This window comes from Vulpes lagopus, chromosome 7 (assembly GCF_018345385.1).
Source record: "Vulpes lagopus strain Blue_001 chromosome 7, ASM1834538v1, whole genome shotgun sequence".
Classification (NCBI taxonomy): domain Eukaryota; kingdom Metazoa; phylum Chordata; class Mammalia; order Carnivora; family Canidae; genus Vulpes; species Vulpes lagopus.
In genome coordinates, this window is record NC_054830.1 from 111180161 (window position 1) to 111205534 (window position 25374).

The window sequence follows — 25374 nt, forward strand, 5'->3', positions numbered from 1 at the left end:
ACATACCACATTTTGCTTATTCATTTTAGTAGTTAATGGACACTGGGGTTGTTTTCTTTCTTTCTTTCTTTCTTTTTTTTTTGCTATTATGAGTAGCACTGCTATGACCATTTGTTTAAGAATTTTTTGCATATACATGCTTTATTACTCTGGAGTGTATACCAAGGAAATGAATTGCTATATCATATGGTAAATCTAGGTTTAACAGATTTCAAGGGATTGCCACCTAGTTTTAAAAATGTGTGCACCATTTTAGACTGCCACCAGCAGTGTATGAGGATTTCTCCACATCCTCTTCAAGGCTATTGACAATAGGAATCCTGGTGGGTGTGAACTGTTGTCTCATTTCGGTTTTGATTTTGCATTTCCCCAAAGGCTAATGATGTTGAGCATCTTCTCCTGCCCTTTCTAAACTTTTCTTTTTTTTTTTTTAAAGATCTTATTTATTTATTCATGAGAGACAGAAAGAGGCAGAGACAGAAGCAGGCTCCACACAGGGAGCCCGATGTGGGACTTGATCCCAGGACTCCAGGATAACGTCCTGGGCCCAAGGCAGATGCTCAACCACTGACCCACCCAGGCATCCCACTAGCCATTTCTTTATCTACTTTGGAGAAGTATCTATTGAGATCCTCTGCCCAATTTTTAATTAGGTTATAATTTTTTATCCAATTATAATAGTCTCTACATATTCTATATACAAATAGTATAGTTTTTTCATTTCTTCATATCCTGTCAGAAAAATACACAAAGCAACTAGGATAGCAAAACCAAAACCCCACTAACACCTACAACAAAAAGAAATAACAGTATCCCCCACAAATCCTAAAATACAAATGAGAAAAACTACCAACAATTATACAACTCCTCTACAAAGTATCAGTATCTGTGCAAAAGCCGAAGAAAACAGGATATATAATAGACCTAAAAAAATAATGGATCTGAAAAAATAAACCAAAACTCAACAGGCCAAAATGAAAACAGCAGATGAAATGAGGAGGCACTGGCACACTCCAAAACAAAGGAATATAAAAAAGGGTCCTCAATACAGTACAACATTAAGAACCAGGGTGAACAGGAACCAATAAATTTTACAGTAACCAAGTTAAAGTTTCCTTCAAGGAAAAAGAGCCACAATAAGGAAAAACTGCTGATAAAATCCAAACCAAAGGGCAGCCTAGGTGGCTCAGCGGTTTAGTGCCACCTTCAGCCCAGGGCCTGATCCTGGAGACCTGGGATCAAGTCCCATATCAGGCTCTCTGCATGGAGCCTGCTTCTCCCTCTGCCTGGGTCTCTGCCTCTCTCTGTGTCTCTCATGAATAAATAAATAAAATCTTAAAAAAAAAAAAAAAAAAAAAAGAACACATTGGACACAAAGAATAAAGAAAAAAAGATGGAAGCCACATCTTTGAAATATTTCATAAAAACAAAAGAGGGCACTGTGGAGCAATGAAATCAGAAAAACTCTAAAATGACACTGCCCTTCTGAAAGTTCACAGAGAGAGAGAGAGAGTGAGAGTGTGCCTGAGTGGTTCAGTCTACTGAACGTCTGGTTCTTGGTTTCTGCTCAGGTCACAATCTCAGGTTTGGTTGGCTGTTTGTTTTTTAACATTTTATTTATTTATTCACGGGGGTGGGGGGAAGAGACACAGGCAGAGGGAGAAGCGGACTCCATATGGGGACCCCAACATGGGACTTGATCCCGAGTCTCCAGGATCATGCTGTGGGCTGAAAGTGGCACTAAACCGCTGAGCCACCCGGGCTGCCGACAATCTCAGGGTTTTTTTTTTTTTTTTTAATTTATTTATTTATTTATGATAGTCAAAGAGAGAGAGAGACAGAGAGGCAGAGGCACAGGCAGAGGGAGAAGCAGGCTCCATGCACCGGGAGCCCGATGTGGGATTCGATCCCGGGTCTCCAGGATCGCGCCCTGGGCCAAAGGCAGGCGCCAAACCGCTGCGCCACCCAGAGATCCCCAATCTCAGGGTTTTTAGATAGAGCAAGCCCCTTGTGTCTGCTCTGCTCAGCGGGGAGTCCGCTTGAAAATTCTTACCCTGCCTCTGCCTCTCTCTGAACTGGAACTCTCATGCATGTACTCTCTTATAAATAAATCTTTAAAAAAAAAAAAAAAAGTTCAGGGATCCCTGGGTGGCGCAGCAGTTTGGCGCCTGCCTTTGCCCAGGGCGCGACCCTGGAGACCCATGATCGAATGCCACGTCGGGCTCCCAGTGCATGGAGCCTGCTTCTCCCTCTGCCTGTGTCTCTGCCTCTCTCTCTCTCTCTCTGTGACTATCATAAATAAATTTTTAAAAAGTTCAGGAACACTGACTTCACATAAAAATCAGACTAGGAAAAAAAAAATGAGACTAGGCAGGGGCACCTAGCTGGCTCAGTCAGTAGACCATGTGACTCTTGATCTTGAGGTCATGAGTTCAAGCCCCACTTTGGGGGAAGAGTTTACTTTAAAAACAAACAAACAAACATCCGATTAAGTAAATCCACTGAGATAGACAGTAGACTGGTAATTGCTTAGGGTTAGTGTGGGAAGAACGGAGATGACTGCTAATGGATAAATATTTCTAAAACTAGATCATGGTCCTTGTTGCACAACTTTGTGAATATACTGAAACCACTGAATTGTACACTTTAAAGTTTGATAAATGTAATGGTATATGAACTGTACAACGAATAAATGATACAAAATGAAAGAGCAACAAACAGAATTAGAAAAACTAAGAATAAAAGATCAGAGGATCCTGCGCGGTTCAGTCCATTAAGCATCTGCATTCAGCTCAGGTCATGATCCCAGAGTCCTGGGATGGAGCCCAGTATCAGGCTCCCTGTATGCAGCACTTAGCCTACCTCTCCCCTCTGCCTCTGCCACATCCCCTGCTTGTGCTCCCTCGCTCTTTCTCTCAAATAAATAAAACCTCAAAAAAAAGAAAAAAGAAAAGAATGTCAAAAATGAAAAATAACATAGAAATAACACGAAGACAAATACTCCAAATAGTGACATAACAGGATGAATGGAAAGAGAATGGCAAATATAGATTATAGGCAAGAAAGATCCAACATACTCATATAAGATTTCTCGAAGAATGAAATCAAAGCACAAGAAACGAAGAAGTACTGAACGATGTAATTCAAGAAAACTTCCTTGATATTTAAATAGCTGTGAAACTACATACCAAAACGCACACTGCATACCTAGGAAAAAATGATCAAAAACAACCTGCAACAAAGCCAAATTATCCTTGTAAATTAGACTTTCCAGAAAGAAAAACAAAAACTGGGGCATCTAGCAAAAAGAACAACAAATAACTGAAAAAATATATTGTCACAATTATCAATGCTAAATGCTGAAAGAAGAGTATTACTCCATTTAAGATAATCCAGGAAAGGGTCACCTGGCTGACTCAGGGAAGTATGTGACTCTTGATCTCAGGGTTGTAATCCTGAGCCCCACGTTTTAAGTGTAGAGATTACTTAAAAAATAAAATCTTTAAAAAGAATAAAACAATCAAGGAAGGCGTATGAGGTAAGGTTATGTTCTAACTGGGTATAAATGTGGAAAACATCATCAACATGCAAGAACTTCACACAGTTCACATGTGCCATTTTTTAAAAACCTATTAGGAGATTATCCTTCCAACAACCAAAATGATGGAGAGACATTAACATAAATAAAGCAGTAGTAAATAACAAGCCTGAGCGAAGATGTGGTGAAACTGAAACCCTTATACATTGCTGGTGAGAATGTAAAATGGTCCAAATGCTAGGAAAATAGATTGGCTATTCCTCAAAAAGCTAAACATAGAATTAGCATATGACTCAGCAATTCCACTCCTACACTTACTCCAAAAAGAACCAAAAACAAAGTTGTCAAATACTTATTCATGAATTGTCATAGAAGCACTATTCAAGATATCTAAAAGGTAGAAAAAAACCAGGAAAGGATTAAAAAAAATACGTGATCTGATCCATACAAATGGAATATTATTTCCCATAAAAAGCAAAAAAGTACTAATACATGTTACAATGTGAATGAACCTAGAAAACATTATGGTAAAAGTGAAAGAAGTCAGATACAAAAGAAGCAAACCCCATAGTTACAATTCCATTTATACACAACATTCAGAATACATAAATCCATAAAGAAAAAAGTAGTAGTTGCCAGGTATGATAGGCAAGGGAAGATGGAAAGTAACTGCTTAATAGTTATGAGGTTTTATTTTAGAGTGTTGAAAACATTTTGTCACTAGATAGAGGTGGTCACTGCACAACAATGTGAATGTATGAAAAACGCCAGAGTTGTCCACTTTAAAATGGTATGTGAGGGGATCCCTGGGTGGCTCAGCGGTTGAGCACCTGCCTTTGGCCCAGGGCACGATCCTGGAGACCCGGGATCGAGTCCCACGTCGGGCTCCCTGCATGGGGCCTGCTTCTCCCTCTGCCTGTGTCTTTGCCCCCCTCTCTCTCTCTATTATGAATAAATAAATAAATCTTTAAAAAAATGGTGTGTGAAATTTACCTCAAAAAAAGTTAATCAGAAGAAAGTCTACTATGTCAGAAATAAATAAATAATAAATAGTTTTGTTAAAGAAAAAAAAAGACTGCTGGTGAGCATTACAGACTACAAACTAGAGGCGAGAATATGACAGCTTTGCACTCAATGTACAAAAACTCCAAACGTTTAAAAAAGAACGGCACAAAGGTTAATTGGTTTCAGTTTTTAAAAGGTACAAACTACTTACAAGTGTCTACCTGGCTCTGATTATCACAAAACATTCCACTAACAATTTCTGAGAGAGACACCGGTATTCTCTTGGCCTCTAGTCCCCCTAACACAAAATGAAAACCCTCACTTTCAAGTGTGGAGAGGAAAAGGGACTACAAATATAGCTACCAGGCACAGTAATGTAATTCCAATTCCATCTCAATTTTTTGAGGGTCACTGAGGCCACACTTCCCCCAAGCAAGTCACCAATCGTACCTAAATTTCTACCAGTAAAGTTCACATCCTAAAGAACTTATCACTCCCATCATCCAAGCAACTCAAGAGACAACAGTAACATTCTGAGTGTTTCTAAGGATAGCCATGAAATGTCAATTACCCAGAATTCTTGCAGCAGTGTACAAAAAGAGCTGTTGCTCACACGTGACCCTGAACTATGCAAGAACACCAATTTCTCAATGACTAAAATCAAATTCAGTATTATTCAGCATTAAAGCAACTTGCCCTGATTTTTTGAAAACCAGTAACTCACATATAATGCACACACCTGTCAACTTAGTGGAATAATCAGAACAAAAAATTAGTCTACATTATTAGGATAATCAAACCCAAACTTTACGTAAAAAGCCAAATCCTGAATGGTCTCTAATTTTTACCTACAGAACAGAAATTATCTTATAGCAAGCATGGTAATTTCAACATTTAACTAAATAAATGCTAATAGAAGTAAACAAAAATCACAGTTCAGTTTAACATCAAAATATTGATCTGGTTACCTATTCATAGTCCCAGATACATCAACATCATTCATAAAACATTCGATGCTCAAAGGGAGGTCTGAAGCATTTGCACTCATCAATTTCTTGAGTTTCTCACACTCCTGAGACAGTCGTAATAATGCACGGATTTTGGACTTTATGTCTAGCTTGTATTTCTTCCCAAATTCTTCACAGAAGTGATTTACTAAAACCTCATCAAATTTTCTGCCTCCCAGTGTCGTGTCAAATGCAGTGGCCAGAACCTTAGGAAAAAAGATAATTCAAAAATAAACCAATTTAAAATTTTATCATGATATATATTTAACTGGTAAATTACAAGAGGGCACATTAAGGCTGAGACAAAGCAATGTGCAACCCGTCATTTAATCACTGTAAAATGAGACACTGTAATCCTCAATTTACAGATGATGTTACAAGCCCAGACAGATCAGAGATAATCTGCAGGTCACAAAGCTAATAAATGGCAGAACTTCAATTCAAAACCTAATCCTCTCAATTCCAAAATCCAAGCCCTTTCTACTACACCCATCTGACTGCAAACTAAAATTACATATCCAAAGACAAATGCATGAACAGGTCATTACACAATTCTGGTCTTATTACTGTCACAAAACTATGAATAATACCAAAGGCCTACCTCAGTGCAGTTTACTAGCACCAAAGATGCTAAAGGATTAATTCACAACAACTTATAGAAGTCTCATTAGCTTTGATTATCCATTACCCAAATCTTTTACAGATTAGGAGCAAACCAGATCTAATCCAATTCAATAATAGAAAGTAGGCTAAATAAACGATTACATCCTTATGAAAAAATAAAATCAATAAAAAACAATCTCTTCAAAGATGTTAAATGTCGTGGGGAAATCTTCTTAATATGTTCAGTGAAGAAAACGGACACAGAACTAATTTTGTTTTCTTCAAAAGACTAAAATGAAATACAGCATATCCTGTTCATGGTGACTGATTTTTCTACCCCAGCTTGGGGGTTGGGGAGGGGGGTTTCCATAATGAATATTTTTAGAATTAAATTTTAATTATAATCGCAAAACTGACAGGACATAATAAAGGACAATTTTGGTGAGGAAATAAAAGGCAACTAATCACTAACACATACCACTTTGACCCAAAACCAAAGCTAAATTATGGCCAATAGCTTCTGTTTAAAAAGGTCAAAGTATACAATGGACTTTAGAAATAAAGCGATTAGTGATTATAAAGTTCAAGTACTAAGAATTACACTTGGTCCACATTTACAACTGTAAAAACCATGTAACTGTTATTTCCCAACCATCCCAAAGATTTTTCTTTTTATTAAAAAAGAAACCCTAGAAACAATATAAATCAGAACATAAAATGAAACCAAGTCTAGTTTTCAAAATAATAGGACTGTAACAAATAGGGTCTCAAAATGCCCTCTGAACCTAATGAATACTTACTGTGAGACAGATAGATCCTCCCCACCAATCCACAAATTTCAAGGAGAAAGGGAACTGAGGCCTTTGCCACAAAGAAGTCTGATATTCAACCCTAATAACTAAAGCAAACAACTCAAAAACACATTGATTCTTAAGCAAATTCTAGATTAAATCAGCTAGAGAACTGATTTTATATCCCATTGTGGAACTAGTATATGCCAGCAAATTCAAATGCAACCATGTTCATTCTCTGGCCTTCCTTGCCTTTTGGACTCCTAAGACTTCTCTTTATAGAAAGCTCCATTCTTCAGAGCTCTGCGATTTCCAAGAATATAGAAAGAATATCACTCCCAGTCTGGTTTATTTCTGGCCGTCCAAGTTTTAGTCCGCACACTCTTTTCCCATAACACTCAAAACCTTAAGATTAAGCACAGAATACCTTTGTCATTCCTTCAATCCTCAGTGTAAAAAAATACACAAAGGGACTACAAGTTAAAGCATCCTCATAAACCTACAGAGTAAGCATTATTTTCTACACATTACAGATTAGAAAAATAAGGATCAGAAATCTTTAGAGCTTTCTCAAGGTCTATACTTTTTGCTTCATGTCAACTCTTAATGAACTACAACTTCTACTCTACCTCTACATAGTTTAGTTTACCAAGCTTCCATTAATGCAACAAAATTCTCTATTATTTCAACTGTCTCCATAAATTCCTAATTACCATACAGTTGCAATATAGTTCTCCAGAAATAATATACTTACTTTAAGTTTTCCTCTATTAAATGCACATACAGAAACTTGATAAGAAGAATGCCCCATGTCTACAAAAACTACATTTCTTGGTTTCTCTTCTAGGGCAGGAAGATCTTGCTTATAGATTCCATATGCAAGAGCAACTACATAAGAAAAAAATTAAATTCAATGTAACATTATCATTTAAATAGTACATTTAAAAGTCACTTTAAGTAAAAAAAATATAGTGAATAGGACTACATCATATGCTGTTTTGGAAAAATCAAATTCTCCATATGCTTTACATAATTTATTCATGAGGAACATTAACTACAAAGAATCAAAGGCTCACATTCGCTTAGACCTCCTTAACATTTCCAATTTTCAATTCCAATGACCTGGGCTATTTTCCCCCACCACTTCCCCCCTTTTCCAAAAATATTTTCCAGGATTTCTTCTAATTTATGCCATCTCCACATTCCCACCTATCTCTCCCTGAGATGTTTCTTTACACCCCATTACAGTGGTGGAAAAAAAGGCCAATCTTTAAAACAACACACTGCTCTCGACACACAGTAACTGTGTTACTTTCCAAACAAGCATGTGATTACATACCAAAGTAAGTGCTATGTGGATAAAGAAAAAGCACTGGTCAGATGAATTCTTTATGAGTGACACAATATCCAAAAGTACTATGGCACATATGTGTAAGTGCTGCAAGCAAAATAAAGAACAAGAAACCCCATAGTTTTAAGACTGCAAAACCTTCAAGATTTAGCAAGTCACAGATGCTAACAACCCCTGTTACCTGCAGTTGTTTCATTCATTAATCGCAGGCAATTAAGACCAGCAATTTGTGTCGCATCCATCACTGATCGTCTTTCTGCATCAGTATAGAAACAAGGAACCTACAAAAAAATTTGAAAGTTTACTGTATTAGGGAGTCCTCATTTAAAACACACCTGCCAAAAAACAGCAAAATCCAGAAATGTCTTCAAATACCTACAGCAATTTATTCTGTATACAATCAAGGAAGTATTTCAAATAAATAAAGAAATGTTAGAATATTCAGTAAAGAGCATTGGAATGGATGAAAGAGAAAAATTATGAGGTTGCATCCCTACTGCACACCTCATACCAAAACAGATTTCAAATCAAAGGTTTAACAGTTTAAAAAAAAAAAAAATGAGCACCAGAAGGAAAGGCGGTCTTTACCATCAGAGTAGGAAAAAATTCTCTAACTGTAACACAAAATAGAGAAGAGGAAAAAAAGGGGAGAAAAGATTAATATATTTGAATAGCAACATTAACAGGACAGATGGCAGCTACACTTGTGTTAAACAAGCATAAAGTACAAACTTGTCAAATCACTAAGATGTACACCTGAAACTAATGTAACATTGTATGTCAACTATGAACAAAACAATTTTTTTTTAAAACAATTTTTAATCGATTAATATATTTGACTCGGACACCTGGGTGGCTCAGAGGTTGGGCGTCTCCCTTCAGCTCAGGTCGTGATCCTGAGGTCCCAGGATCGAGTCCCACATCAGACTCCCCACACAGGGAGCCTGCTTCTCCCTCTGCCTATGTCTCTGCCTCTCTCTCTCTCTCTCTGTCTCTCATGAATAAATAAATAAAATATAAAAATAATACTAATAATAAATTTCACTCATAAAAATTCTAATGACTAAATGGGGAAAAATATTTGCAACTCATATCATAAAATGATAGAGCTTATCTCTTTTATATGAAGAACTACAGATCAAAATGTACACCATAAACTCAAAATGAGCAAAGAATAGGAATGTCTTCTGTAGAAAAGGAAATAAAGAAACCTTAAATTTAAAAATGTTCTTCAAAAAAAATAAAAAATTAGAAAATAAAAATGTTCAACTTCACCTAAAGAGTAAACATTAAAATCGCATACACTTTGATTCAACTATTACAGAACTAGCTAACACCTCAGTAAGTTGTGATGAGGCTGTTGTCCAACAAGTCCTCTTATACTCTGCAGGGAGAAATGTGATTACAAACTCTTTAAAGGACAATTAAACAGCTGCTGTTATAATTACAAATACACATATTCTTTGTCCTAGCAGTTGTACATCTAGGAATTTAGCCTATAAATCCTACAAACTTAACACATAAGAGCAAAATCTAATCATCAAGTTCATTGACTACAATAAATTTTTTAAATTTATTTATAATTTAAAAAAAAAAACCTGGAGGGGCGCCTGGGTGGCTCAGTCAGTTAAGCATTAGACTCTTGACTTCAGCTCAGGTCATGATCTCAAGAATCAGGGACCCCTGGATGGCTCAGCGGTTTAGGGCCTGCCTTTGGCCCAGGGCGTGGTCCTGAAGTCTTGGGGTCGAGTCCCACGTCGGGCTCCCTGCATGGAGCCTGCTTCTCTGTCTGCCTGTGTCTTTGCCCTTCTCTCTCTCTCTCTCTCTCTCTCTCTCTCTCTCTCTCGCCTGCTTCTGTCTGCCTGTGTCTTTGCCTCCCCCCTTGTCTCTCATGAATAAACAAAATCTTTAAAAAAAAGAAAAAAGGAATCAAACTCACCGAAACAACACAGTCCACAACAGGCTTCTTGAGAACACTTTCTGCTGTCTCCTTCAGTTTGGACAAAAGCATGGCTGTCACTTGCTCCGTAGTAAAATTTCGCTCTTCCTCCATATATTTGACCTGCAATAAAACATAAGGATCTGGGCTTATTCCAGCTTTTCATGACCTAAAAGCCTGAAATAAGCAATGTCTAACACATCATCAACGGAACATTATCTTAAGAAGGAACTGAAGAACACTAGTTTGAGAAGCAAAAACAACTTGAAGGTCACTTTTAGCTTTTTAACATGCTTAGCAAACATGAATACTCCAGATAAGGACCATTATGTAAACAGTATGTTGTGACCACCAACAAAACCTGAGACCATTACCGTGCAGAAGCAAACTGATGTAGCTCACCATGCATGGCCCACACTGCACCTCCATTAAGGGGTCTGGTGGTGGACATTCTACCATCTGGAATACTATGTGTTTTAGTTCGTTTACCGTGTTGACTTTAAGATCATTTCTGAAATTAGGATCCAATCTAACCTGAGGTCATAGTTTATTTCCTGTTATAGGCCAAGACAGGACAAACTTGACCCAATAAATACTTGAATTAAAGGATAAATGAGGGATCCCTGGGTGGCGCAGCGGTTTAGCGCCTGCCTTTGGCCCAGGGCGCAATCCTGGAGACCCGGGATCAAATCCCACATCGGGCTCCCGGTGCATGGAGCCTGCTTCTCCCTCTGCCTATGTCTCTGCCTCTCTCTCTCTCTCTCTCATTCTGTGTGTGTGACTATCATAAATAAATAAAAAATTGAAAATAAATAAATAAATAAATGATAAATTAATAATGATTCAAGATAAACTACCCTGCATAAAAGTATGCAACTTCAATAAGGGCTATAAACTTTAAATGCCGAAAAACTGACTAGGACAAGCCCCAGCCCACATGCCCATAGTCCCCAAATACAACCCACCCCTGAAAACGTTTACTCTCTTCTTTCCGCTGCTGCTCCAGGTGACCTGAACACTATTTTCTCCTCCACTCTTAGCTCCCCAGCCCAAACCTAATTTACTCTGATTCAGAATCTAGCAGTCTCTTACTTTACTGCATGATAAAGATGGGAAAGCACCCCTCCCCAGGAGTCTCTTCTTCCCTGCTATCTGCTGGTCTATTCATCCACTCCTGTACTTGAATGCACTTGTTCCCGAGTCTTCTCCCTAGTCTCTTCCTCTTTTGGCTCTTGCAATGCTTATGACTAAATCTGACAATACCTAATCCTGTTTCTTTCCTATTAGTAATCTCCATTTACTCACCTCTTTTTTCTCCCTGCTTCCCTCCCCTGTACTCCAGATTTATTACCAGCCATTCAAACTCTTCTGAGATGACTGCCACAAATAATCTAAGTAAACCCAGTGATCATTCTTCAGTTATCAAAATTCTTCACTTCTAAATTCAACTGTGTTCTCAGCTACAAAAGGACAACTCACTACCTTTTTCTCCCAAGTCTCATCATTTCTTGGATTCTGAGCCTATTTCCATGATCCTAACTTCTCCAACTGCAATGTCTCAAACACCAAATCTCCCCTTGCTAAACTCACTTGCCTCTTTTGCATTATCAGTTCACTGTATGCTTCACAAACTCTTCTAGATGTCCCAGAGATATCAAAGACTAAACTCCCTTTTCTCAAAAGAATACCTCTTTCCATCTAAGAAGTCCTATTGTCAAAAGTATTGTCAAGAGTATGACCATACACCTGGTTAGTGACTTTATTTTTTTTTAAGACTTATTTTCTTTTTAAGATTTTATTTATTTATTCATGATAGACACAGAGAGAAAGAGAGGCAGAGAAACAGGCAGAGGGAGAAGCAGAGGCTCCACTCCAGGAGCCTGACGTGGGACTCGATCCTGGGACTCCAGGATCGCACCCTGGGCCAAAGGCAGGCGCTAAACCGCTGAGCCACGCAGGGATCCCTGGTTAGTGACTTTAAAGTGTTCAGTTCTTTGTTTGGTATTCCAGAAGTGTTCACTAAAGTCACACCAGAAAGACTGCTCCATCAGTAAACAATACAAGCAGCAATGGCAACGTTAACTTCAAATCACCACTACCCATCTGTCCAACTCATATTAAGAGGGCAACCTTTCATTTCCAATTAAAATTCAGATTATGCAGGATGCCTGGATGGCCAGTGGTGAAGCGTCTGCCTTTGGCCCAGGGCATGATCGAGTCCCGCATCAGGCTCCCTGCATGGAGCCTCTTCTCTCTCTAAGTCTGTGCGTCTCTTTCTCTCTGTGTCTCTAATGAATAAATAAGTAAACTCTTAAAAAAATAAAAATTCAGATTATTCAAAAACACCAAAGGGTCTTTCCTACCAAAACCTTCTCCTAAACATTTATAAACATTTTCATTCCAACTTGAACTCAGAATGGTACAAACACGTATTGACCTGATATAATAAAACACTGTATTTCAATTACAAGGCATTACTTTGAGATCTTACCTTTATACCTGTTAATCCAGTGGGCAGTTGCACAATATCATATGCAAGGTTAGATTTTTCTGCTTCCACAAATGGATCAGAGAATGCTCGGCCATGGAATCTTTTAAATCCCTGGACTGTGTTCTTTGCATTGGAAATTACCTAAAAGAAAGAACATCAGAATCAAAGAGTAAAAAGACTAAGAGCAATTAGGGGGGGAAAAAAATCAACAATGTCAGAGTAAACTAGCATCATTTTAACTTTAACTCCAAGTTTCCTTCTGAGTTTCATTTTCTTCAGCAGTACACCTTTCTGTATAATGCCTGCTCACATGTGAAGTGAGGAATAATGGATTTGTACAGACCACAGTATAAAGGATGGGACCAGAGCCTAGCTTGTCCTACTTCTCCATGAAGACAGGTCATTGAACATGTACAAAGGTAGTCTTCTGTTCTTAAACTTCTAATCAACATTTACATAAAATGAGCTTTAATTTTTAAAAATTACCATAATTTATGATTCAAACTTTCAGAGTCAATTCAGGGCATATCAATTCAGATTCTAGTGAAAGAAACTAAACATATTGGGAAAAAAAAGGACAGTAAGTACACAAAGATAAATGTAAACAGACAGTAACCGAGTACTATTTACAACAGCAGAAAACTGGAAACAGCCTAGATGGTCAATTAACAGGAGAATGGATAAATAAATGATACACCCATACAGTGGTAACATTTTTTTAGAAAGTTGGAAGACAAGTATCTATATGGTATGATCTCACTTTTGCAGCAGGGGAAGCATTTAAATCTGCAGAAAAAGTACAAAAGGTTATACATTAAGATACTAATGGTGACTCTGGATAAAGGCAGCAAGTGTAACTTCCAAATTTCTACAGAGCTCCTCTGCATCAGCTATGCTAGAAAGCATTCAGAAGTCTTTTATAAAACAATGAGACCTCCAACATTGGGCCCTACTTTCAGTAGGCTGCCAAGCAGAAACTCAGTATCACAGTGACTAATCCTAGAACTAAATTGCCAGTTTAGTACAAGAACTATTCTCAATAATTAAAGCAAGTTTAAAAACAAAAAAAACTCACTGGTATTTTAGAAGAAAAGACATTTCAAACTAGCTCTGGACATGTTATCTACTGCTTCCTAACAAACCTTTGATTTTTTTGAAAATGAAATTATAAAACACCCAATGTAATTAAAAAATTGGCTAAGCACCATTTTCTTAGGCTTTTTAAAAATTTATTCTAGTATTATTTTTTTAATAATTTCTATACCCAATGTGGGGCTCAAAACTCACACCCCAAGATCCAAGAGTCACATGTTCTCCCAACTAAACCAGCCAGGTGCCCCTGGACTTTTAAATCATCAGCCCTGCCCAACCCAGAAAAAAAGACCGTTAATTAATTCTTTATGGTGATCCATAAAAGGTGATCCATTAAAAGGTCAAATATGCAATTCCTTAATTTTACAAGCTCAGACAACCAAAGCAGCAGAACTCTTGGAGTTCTGCAGGCCCAAGAACTCCAAGAACTCTTGGAGTTCTGGTGCTCTGGTTACTTAGAAACCAACAAATAATGTTAGGTTCCTATTTTATAAAGTAAAAACATTAATGTCAAGTGTGCTTCTACAAGTACAGCTTTATTTCCTTGAGCTCCTTGATTAACAAGATCAAATCTACAAACACTGACTCTAAGTATGACTACGATGAAAACCCAAAGAGACAGACTTTAAGGAACATGTAAAATATACAGGAATAAGCAAGCCTTGCTTAAACAAGTCTGGGCAAAATACATCCCTATAGTCTTCATTAAAGAAATTATGCCGTTCAAGTTATTTTTTTTTTAAGTAGGGTCCATGCCCGGCGTGGAGCCCAATATCAAGCTTGAACTCACAACCCTGAGATCAAAACCTGAGCAGAAATCAAGAGTCAGAAGCCTACCCAACTTAGCCACCAAGGGACCCTGTTCATGCTATTTTAAAAAGCTATTTGCTTCTCACTCAAGCACAGGAGACTAAGGAACAGGCCTTTTTCAGCTGTTCACCTAGGAATGGTCATACTAGGCACATAATGGGCACTGAAATAGTTACTGAATGGAAAGATGGACAAAGCAGAGAAATAAGTCATTTAGGAAAAAAAGAAACAAAACAAAACTCTACCTGGCTTTTAGCTGCTGCTCCAATTGAACGATTCTTAGGACCAAAAGAAATGCAAGCCCTAGGGGAAAAAAACATTTAAGCATCAAACCTTACTGCATACAACATTACATCCAAGAGGATTACATCACCATAGCAGGCAACTTTTCTGAGTCTTAACTAAAAAGCCACACATTATAAAAGCACACTGTAAATATTTTATTTTGATCTCTCCATTGAGTAAAACTGTCTCTAAGAATGGCTGGCCTCTTAGAATAATGGGAGTCCTGTCATTTAGATGTTGAAGCACAAGTCTGATGTGTTAACCATTAGTCCTAATAGGTTTATCTAAGTGACTAGATAACAGATTATCTAATATCTATAATAGAATAGAATACTACCTAGCCAACATCCACTATTCCTTACTCTTCAAGTCTGTTGCTCAAAATCCCAATATGAAATATTGTACCCTCTTACCAATACATCAATTAAATGTTCTTGCTTTCTCAAATAGCTTATAATTTCCCCTAGAGAACAGTCTATAAGCCATGAGAAGAACTCTTATCCTACTATGTATTAGTAAAAAATAATTTTCCTAGAACTAGCTTCCAAGGACTCACAAATTTTTTAAAGTTTACTTTTTTTTTTTTTTTTTTTTTTTTTTAAGTAATCTCTACACCCAGCCTGGGGGCTCAAATTCACAATCCCAAGGCCAAGAAATTGCATGCTCCTCCAACTGAGCCAGTCAGGCACCACAAGCACTCACCATTTCCGACAATAAACTTCATTGTCGCTTGTGAACACCACATTCTTCTGTGAACACGTTCTTCCAAATCACCAATTCATACACTACCTGCATGTATTTGCAGTTTCATGCATGTGCAGCTTATTTTAGAAACCTAAGGCTCACAAGTGTAACTACTTCAAAATACCATGTTTAAGCTTAGAAAGTCAGTTATATTGGAATTGATGGGTTTTGCTAGCAAGCTCCTATACTTCCCCATAGGTTTTTCATTCTCTCTCTCTTTTTTAAAGATCTTTTTTAAATTTTATTTATTTCCTCATGAGAGACCCAGAAGGAGAGAGAGGCAGAGACTCGATCCCGGGTCTCCAGGATCACGACCCAGGCTGAAGAAGGTGCTAAACCACGAAGCCACCAGGGCGGGCTGCCCTCTTTTAAGATTTTATTTATTCATGAGAGAGAGAAAGAGAGAGGCAGAGACATAGGCAGAGGGAAAAGCAGGCTCCATGCAGGAAGCCTGACGTGGGACTCAATCCCAGGATCACTGACTGAGCCAACGGCAGACGCTCAACCACTGAGCCACCCAGGCGTCCCAGTTTTTTCATTCCTATTAATCCCTCTGGAACCCTGCCCGACCCTCTACTCCCATTTATTTGACACCTCTCTTTCCAGTGGCTGCTTTCTTTCAAGCTAAAGATCAAATTCACTCCAAAGCACCCAAAATATCCTAAAAGACAAAACTAAATCCTTAACAGTCTATTTTCTCCTCAATCTAGTAAAACCTTGTCCCCTTCCTCTTTTAGTAACAAGGACTGCACAAATTGCTGTGTATTACCCTCATTAAATCTTCAAAAAAGCACTCCATCTCAGTTTACTGAGTCCAAAAAGATAAGTAAATTTATACAGGGTCACAATCTGAAAGCAATGGAGTCAAGACTCTAGGCCATTTCTCCATACTTACACTCTAGCTATGGCCCTATCTGTCCCAGATCCCAAGCTCTTCCAATTTAGAGTATATAAGCTCTGGAGCCATAATGCCTTGGTCCACATCTGACTACATTAGATGATCTACTGAGGATTATTTCACTTAGACAAACTTACTAGCAGCCCTGTGCAATCTGCCAGAGTGCTGGGCCTCTCTGTGCCTCAGTGGCCTTTTCAACCCAATAGGATAAGAAGCCTTTAGTCGATCTCCCAGAGCAGGTGCAAGTAGCTATGCACTGTATAAATACAGCATAGCCTGGGATCTTATTAGATTTGCTCTGAACCCTAAACACTGCAGGCCCAGAAGGTACTGGAGATAGCCTCCAAGAAACACAGGTGGTCAAGCTTAGCCTTTCTGCATACATATACACCCAATCACTAATTTTTTAAATGTTCTCGGTACCACAGGAATGCCTCTCCTATCACAGCTCTTGCTGCCCTTTAGGAAACTACCAAAGACCATTTATCCACTCCATTCACTCTCCACCCCAAAAAGGCCTTCTAGCCTAACCCTAACGATTTGGTAAACTCACATCTTTTCTAAAAAAGCCACCAGATCCCACCAACAACTCAACACCAAAGTAAATTACAGGGCAGTGTTATCTATCTTCCATTCTTTACTGCAGTCCTTTAAAACTGAAACCTTCATCTCCTCAAAACAATTAATGAAAACATTAATGTTTTCAAGTTTATTACATATCCTGTTGGACAATTAATTTTCTATTCTACCTGTTTAACCCTGAAGCCACCTTGCTTGTAATTATCTTTCAAACAAAACCAGTAATTGACAAACAAAGCCCAGATGCCTTATGGTGGAACTTAAGGCTCAAACCACCCCAACCCCAATCCCACTTTCCACCTGCGTATCAGGCATAGTGAACCAATGCCAAGTTAGTCTTTCCATCTTCCTTGCTAGTACCACTTTTGCCACCTGAAATGCTCTCGTCCTTCTTTACCTCACTCATTCTCCAGAAATATTACCTACGAGGCCTTCCCAATGGCCCTCAAGTAAAATTCAAATCATTTTTATCTCTTAAAACTTGTTAGAATTGCATACAGAATGCTGATACAGAACATCTCCATCTCAACAAATGTTCTATTGTACAGAGTTGGTCTAGGTAATATTCTCCCTTAAAGTCTGGTAACATTTTTACTTTTTTTTTTTAAGATTTTATTTATTTATTCATGAGAGCCACAGAGAGAGAGGCAAAGACACAGGCAGAGGGGGAAGCAGGCTCCCCGTGGGGAGTCTGATATGGGATTCAGATAAAATAATCTTTTTTTTTTTTTAAGATTTTATTTATTTATTCAAGAGAGACAGAGAGACAGGGAGAGACAGAGACAGAGAGGAGCAGAGACACAAGCAGGGGAGAAGCAGACTCCATGCAGGGAGCCTGATGCGGGACTCAATCCCAGGACTCCAGGATCATGCCCTGGGCCAAAGGCAGGCACCAAACCATTGAGCCACCCAGGAATCCCCTTACTTTTAAAATCTCCATCTGCCTTAACAGTAATAAGAGTTGCTTTGTAATTCTTGAAAAGCTAAATAAAAGTTTGTCTCGGGTCAAATTACAGCTGACCCTTCAACAAAACTGGTTTGAACTGTGGGGATCCACTTGTAACATGGATATTCTGTGATACTCTACTGCAAATGTATTTTCCTTATTATTTGAATAACTTTTTCTCTAGCTTACTTTATTATAAGAGTCCATAGTAGATACAATATACAAAATGTGTTAAACTGTTTCTGTTATAAGGCTGCCAGTCAACAGCACACTATTAGTAGTTAAGTTTTTGGTTTCCCAAGTCACCCCAACCCCAAAATTGTTCAAGAGTCAATCGTATTCATTCTTTTTTGGCTCATACTCACACTACAAACAATTAACTTCTTAGAAAACAATCAAGTGTCACTACTGGAATGGCAATCTTCACATGATATAGCAGGCAAACAAGACCGCAAACAAGGCATAACTCCTGCCAAATATGGGGAAAGTCCACACTCTTCTTATCCTAAGAAACCAATATCCTATCACTACAAAGCAATTCTTACATTCCTAAAAAGTTCTGTTAACAGTAAGCTTATCACACTAAAAAAAAAAGAAATGCTTAGCTTTTCCACTTTGCCATCAACTTTACTGATTTACATAGAGCTCAGACACCAGAATCAGTATGGGTCTATCCAAATCTCTTCTCCGCCTTTTCTAGCTGTGTGAATTCTGTTGCTTAATCTCTAAAATTCTAAAATAGGGAAAACTAGGGCCTCGGCCTTAGCAGTTGAGGAGAGAGGGAATAGGTCACAAAGGCATGAAGATAGGATCCTCCTCCTACCAAACACAAAAATCACTCTGATGAGAAGTCCAAGGATCATTCTACTTTTTTTTTTTTTTTTTTTTTAATGATAGTCACAGAGAGAGAGAGAGGGGGGCAGAGACACAGGCAGAGGGAGAAGCAGGCTCCATGCACCGGGAGCCTGACGTGGGATTCGATCCCGGGTCTCCAGGATGGCGCCCTGGGCCAAAGGCAGGCGCCAAACCGCTGCGCCACCCAGGGATCCCCCAAGGATCATTCTAAATGTAAAGAGGCCACCAATATATAAAGGGGCCACCAAGGAGTGAAGCGAGAAGGATCTTGACAAGGATAAAACTTGGAACAAGGGCAGCACTTCCAGTGGTGGCAGCAGCACCAGGTCCTGGTCCAGCTCTACCCCCAACACCAGGACAAGGTCCCCCCTTCAGTGTCAAGCTGCTAGGGAAATACAGCACAACCTACAGCTCCAATTCCAGCAGCTTCTCTAGCTCAACAAGTACTTCTGGGCATTTGCATGACAACAGGCTGCATTCCCACTTCAAATCCAAAACACCCAAAAGAGATGAAAAGAAAAGGAAAAAGCAGAGTCCTGCTAAACCAGCTCAAATGTCTATCAGGAGGCTCACTAGAAACGTGAGCAAGGACCACGTGATGATGATGGTCTCCACCTCTGGGAAAATTACTATGACTCAAATGCCTGTAGAGAGGATGTAACCACATCTTTCTAAAGGCTATGCATCTGTGGAGTCTGAAAATCCAGATGAAGCCAAGAAGGTGCTAAAGGACATGGACGGAGAACAAATTGATGGCCAGATCACTACCCACCGCTACCATCACTAGGACACCCCCCCACACCCCAGGTAATTCAGCCCTCCCGGAAAATGCTGCCATCGCCCTCCACATGGCAGGTCTTCTTCTCCCCACCCCCTCCAGGCGATGTCGCTCCAATGGCTGCTGCTGCCACAGTAGCCACTCCAGCTCCAACTACTGCCAATAAATAGCCATTAGGCCCTATAACTTCTATCTCATCCACTCCAATTTTGTCACTTTCCTAGCCAATGGAGAATTGGTAAGAAAGAAATTACTTAGTCAGGGTAGGCTTTGAAGACAGCAACGGAGACATCTCCTCCGAAAGCAAAGTTTCAGCTGCAGGAGTGTTACTGTGGTTCAGGGCTGCGCCTATAAAGATGCCCTCCAGTTTTCTAGCCCCCATATTTTGAGTTCCCGAGAGAGTCAATTTAGTAGCAAAGCCAGCAGGGACAAGCAGGGTAGAAGTGTAGCCCCAACCTGCAGGAATGACTTTCATTTCCACAAATGACCAGGGGCTAGTCTGGTGGCCTGATCATGCCCTTGCTTGTTGGTCTGCAGAGCGTCTCAGGAAAAGGCGGACTTTCATGCAGCTGCTGTTCCTGCCAGCCTGGCCCTGCTCCCCTGGCCCTGTCCTTTCCCAGCCTCTAGGGTCAAACACCCCGTGTAAGTTACCGAAAATGGTTCTATTTTTACATGTACTCATGCACACACACCCACATCCCAGGTCTCCCTTTCTGAAATTGATGAGCAAGTTGAGAGCAAGCTCTGCAGGGTCATCACAGACCCCTCTATTGCAACTCTTGTTCATAAGGATCTTGCAGGCTACCTTGGCAAAACGTACACTGCTTTTTTGGCTTTTAACAGTCAGTATAAATTTTTTGTCTTGAGTCTTATAAACTTCTAGCATTTTAAGTGCTGTTGTGTTGTTGTTGTTTTTTTAAGATGTTACTTATTTACGTAAGAGAAAAAGAGAAAGCACAAGTAGAGTGAGGGGTGAGGGAGAAGCAGACTCCCCACTGAGCAGGGAGCCTGATGAGGGGCTTGAACCCAGGACTCCAGATCATGACCTGAGCAGAAGGAAGACCTTTAACTGACTGAGCCACCCAGGCGCTCCAGCACTGTTGTTTATACTTTGTCATGTAGGCTGAAAGGATTGTGCTGAATAAACCTGGGAATAGAATGCAGATTGCAAAAAATATATAAAAATAAAATGGGGAAAATTATAACCCTACCTCATATACCTACTATAAAAATTAAATGTTGTTGATACACCATTTTTTGGGGTGGGATAGGGGCAGAGAGAGGGAGAGAGAAAATCTTAAGCAGGCTCCACACCCAGCACAGAGTGAAGGGTTCCATCTCCCAGCCTTGAGATGACCTGAGCCAAAATAAGAGTCAGACACCTAACCAACTAAGCCACCCAGGTGCTCCATGTTGGTCCACGTTTGAAGGATTTATATCAGAGATTGGCACATCATAAATAATAAAGTACTAGCGATTTTACCATTGTTCCACTGAAATCCTGGTTTAAATTCCACACAAAAATATACTAACTAGTTTGCTATGAAAGTTCTGCTTCACCTTTCCAAACTATTCATTAAAATCCAGTCAGCTAGCTTCAAAATTAACCCATGAAGAATAAAAAGTCCTACTTTCATCCAAAAAGAACTGAATAAGGGTAAATAGTTAAATAGCACAAAACAAAGGGTTTTTAAAAATAAAAGCTTACACAAAGAAACCTAATATTTAAATGTGAAGAAATCCCAAAAGATTAAGTCAAATATTAGAGCCCATTCTAGAACCTAGTCCAGGGCTTTCTAGTTAGTTAAAGTTCATTGCAGAAAATCAGAAAACAAAAAGTATGACAAAGAAAAGAAACATCTGTAATTCTACAACCACCCGCCCCCGCCCCCACCACGCATGGCCACCCATTAGCATTTAAGTAAACACTCCTATACAATGCTAACAGATATAGTTAAGTCGTGATCTAAAAAATCTTCAGTGGCTGATTTATTCCACTAGGATTTTTACAAGCAACAAGTACGGAACAAAATATTTAAAAATTTATCTACTACTCCCCACTCACCAGGAACTTCCAATATCTGCACACAGCCTGCATCCAATCTTTAGCTATGGCAGTGTCTCTTTCATCCAAGCAAGGTCAAGCTCCCACACCTGTTCTTTTGCCAGTTAAGTCTAGCAATCTATACTTGATTTTCCCAAATGCTCAATACTATTATGGTCCAATTTTATAAATGAAGATCTGATTCGGGATCCCTGGGTGGCGCAGCGGTTTAGCGCCTGCCTTTGGCCCAGGGCACTATCCTGGAGACCTGGGATGGAGTCCCACGTCGGGCTCCCGGTGCATGAAGCCTGCTTCTCCCTCTGCCTGTGTCTCTGCCTCTCTCTCTCTGAGTGACTATCATAAATAAATAAAAATTTAAAAAAAAAAAAAGATCTGATTCAAGTCATATTAATGTATCCCGAAACATAACTGGTAAATATAAGCATCCAAGATTCAAAATCAGGACTACCAGACTCCAAACCCCTTATGTGCCTATTTTTGTACTGCCAAGCAAACCAATTAGATTTAGTACTACTTCTATACCTTCAATTAGACCATCCCAATCTTTCCATCCATGTGTTTTAACCCCATGTGCTCAAGTCCCACCCCTGCCTTTTCTATCACTCCACGCCCCCCCCACGTAACCTCTCCTCTGCACTGATACTTTAAGTCTGTACTTAATAACCCATCCATAACTGTACTTATTTTCTTATTTACCATTGCTTTACATCATATTTACACCTAGAATGGTTACATCTCTAGATATCAAGAATCTTAATCTAGACTTCCTCTCTATGCCACACCATTCCAATTCAATGCTGCTAAAAACAGACACTTGCTACCTGACATTACTTTTACTCCACTTCCAAGTACAGGTTGGTAGTTTAGTTCAAGACTCCTCTATTCCGGGACGCCTGCGTGGCTCGGCGGTTAAGCTCCTGCCTTCAGCCAGGGGTGTGATCCTGGAGACCTGGGGTCGAGTCCCACATCCGGCTCCCTGCATGGGGTCTGCTTCTCCCTCTACCTATGTCTCAGCTTCTGTGACTCTCGTGAATAAATACTAAATAAATAAAACCAAAAAAAGACTCCTCCTCTGTTCTAATCATCAGGTCCTAGAAATAATCACCTTTTTAGGCCAGAGAATAACACTGTTCTCCCTTTCCTGGGTAAGAGATACTAGTGACCAAATATTTATGCACATTCTAATGGGATGTTATGAACAGCTGCAATCAACACAGATCCTTAAAAGGCAGTTTCATGTTTGTAAGAATGTGTAGAACTGCTCTTGAGATATTTAGAACAGCTGTTGCTCTAATTCTTTCTTAACTGATATAAAAAAAATGAGCTTATCAGAGAACCCACAATAACATTTAGATTATCAAATAACAGATTTAAGCAAAATTGTCATGGAAAAGATTACATGAGTTAGAGTATTGCTTACGGCCTTAGCCCTGAACAAGAAAGTACCCCAAAAACCTGACATCAAACAGACCAAACTCACACTTAGGATACACAGTTCCCTAAAGCACAGCAAATTCTCCAGTCAGGAAGATTCACACATTAAAAGCTATGAACTATGAACCCTTCAGGCAAACTTCAATAGTTTTCATTTTATTATTCCAATATATATATATCATTAAATGAAGAGGATTAGTAAAAAAAAAAAAGTACGAAAAGTAGTAACAATACTAGAAAACACCTGAGCGATATTTACTGTGAACAGCTTTACACTAAACACTTTAGTTTCAGCTCATTATAATCTTTACAATGCCCAGTGAATCACTTATCTTCCTGTTATAAATTAATCCTTTAAATTTGTGTGAAGTATCCTGGTGACATTGCTGACTCTTGAATAGTATGGTCTGAAATGTGTGGCTCCATGTATGGATAGATTTTTCAATACAATACAATACAGTAGTATAAATGGATTTCCTCTTATGATTCTACTAACATTTTCTTTTCCCTAGCTTACTTTGAGAATACAATATAGAATATATATACAGAATACATGTTAACTATTTACATTTTCAGTAAGGCTTTTGGTCAACAGCAGGCTACTAGCGATTCAGTTTTTGGGAAGTCAATAGTTTTTATACATAGATTTTTGACTGCACAAAAGTCAGCATCCCTAACCCCCACATTGATATACAGGTTCAAATGTGTATTCTTTGCACTAGCAAATTCACATCTGTAACTCTACCCAACAAAAATAAAAGCATTAACAAGTAAATCCAATTATAAAAGACTATTGTCCAATTAACTGTTTATTACAAAACTTAGAAATAACCTGTTTGAAAAAAAATGTTACAGCCACAATGAAGAACATTACACATTTAAGAAGGTAGAGATTGATATTTACTGGCTCTGAAAGATGTCTAAAATATATGTGAAAGAAAATTTACAAAATATAACATGATCCTATTTGTTTAAACATACCCACCCCCCATGTAAATTTGTAGAAGTATGGGGAAAAGGTACGCAAGGATATACAGCCAACAGCAAATAATGAGAAGGACAAGAACTTCAGCATTTTAGTCTTTTTATTGTTACAACAAACAAATATGTTAAAATGTTTTCATTTAGGAAACCCAACTGAGAGCCTAGGATATAAAGTTCCTGTCCATTAGTCTACCAATTTTGTATACAAGATTCTGTTATAGCTCCTTAATGATTCTAAGGAACTACTTTCACAACCGGCAATCAGACATATACAGGAGAATGGTGTAAGCAATGTGAACTTTAGTTAACAAATCAACTTTCCTTTTCTTTAAATCCAAAAGACTCAAGATCCTACTGCTATACTTAGTTCTACACAACACGTAAAAAAAAACATTTACTTCATAGGAACACATTTCTTGCACCAGTTATATATATGTTAATATTCCAGTTAACCAGAAAGTACATACTTGCAGCTTCTGCTCTCTCAAGGGCAGCTAATAGACAATTTCATCTCTTTAAATTCCTAATATATCACTTTATTAGGAACTAAGTCCATGAAAATCATAATATAAACAATTCACATAGAGAAATTATTTTAAGTAATTCATTTCTACCCTATAAGTTGTTCTTTTTGGAAAGTATGGGCCAATTCTTCAGTAATGTCTGGCACTCCAGTAACATTTTTATTCCGAAGCTTTAAGGTTGTACCTTTCTAGTGTAATAATCCTACTAAATATATAAATAGGTTCCTCATCTTACTCCAAAGCCTATGATCAAAAAACACTTACATGGATGCTAATTTAAACCTCCAAAGTTTATCTCAAAGCCACCCACATCTCCCTCCCATGCTACACTAGTGGAGAACAGCTCCCACATGGACTAAATACTGCCATAACCTAAGTAGCACCCTACTTCTTCCTCTTCCCAGATAAAAACCATTCTCCATGAAAATAACAAACCATATTTTTAAAATTTAAACTGCACTGGGCAGCCCGGGTGGCTCAGCGGTTTAGCGCTGCCTTCAGCCCAGGCATGATCCTGGAGACCCGGGATCGAGTCCCACGTCGGGCTCCATGCATGGAGCCTGCTTCTCCCTCTGCCTGTGTCTCTGCCTCTCTGTTTCTCATGAATAAACAAAATCTTTAAAAAAAAAAAATTTTTTTAACTGCATCAACTCTC

The 25374-nt window shown here is 38.8% G+C and overlaps 1 protein-coding gene and 1 pseudogene across 1 annotated transcript in view; one reads left to right on the top strand and one right to left on the bottom strand.

Moving 5' to 3' along the window:
* The window catches only part of HSPA4 (heat shock protein family A (Hsp70) member 4), a 49115-nt gene that overhangs the window by 20059 nt on the left and 3682 nt on the right, over positions 1 to 25374 (bottom strand). The window contains exons 2-7 of the mRNA XM_041761779.1: positions 14873 to 14930; positions 12726 to 12866; positions 10235 to 10357; positions 8477 to 8576; positions 7699 to 7832; positions 5512 to 5756 (exon numbers count right to left, since the gene is read on the bottom strand). Of these exons, the coding sequence (XP_041617713.1) occupies positions 5512 to 5756; positions 7699 to 7832; positions 8477 to 8576; positions 10235 to 10357; positions 12726 to 12866; positions 14873 to 14930 (801 nt within the window). The remainder of the gene's footprint in view (positions 1 to 5511; positions 5757 to 7698; positions 7833 to 8476; positions 8577 to 10234; positions 10358 to 12725; positions 12867 to 14872; positions 14931 to 25374) is intronic.
* Positions 17458 to 22417, top strand: LOC121494550 (annotated as a pseudogene).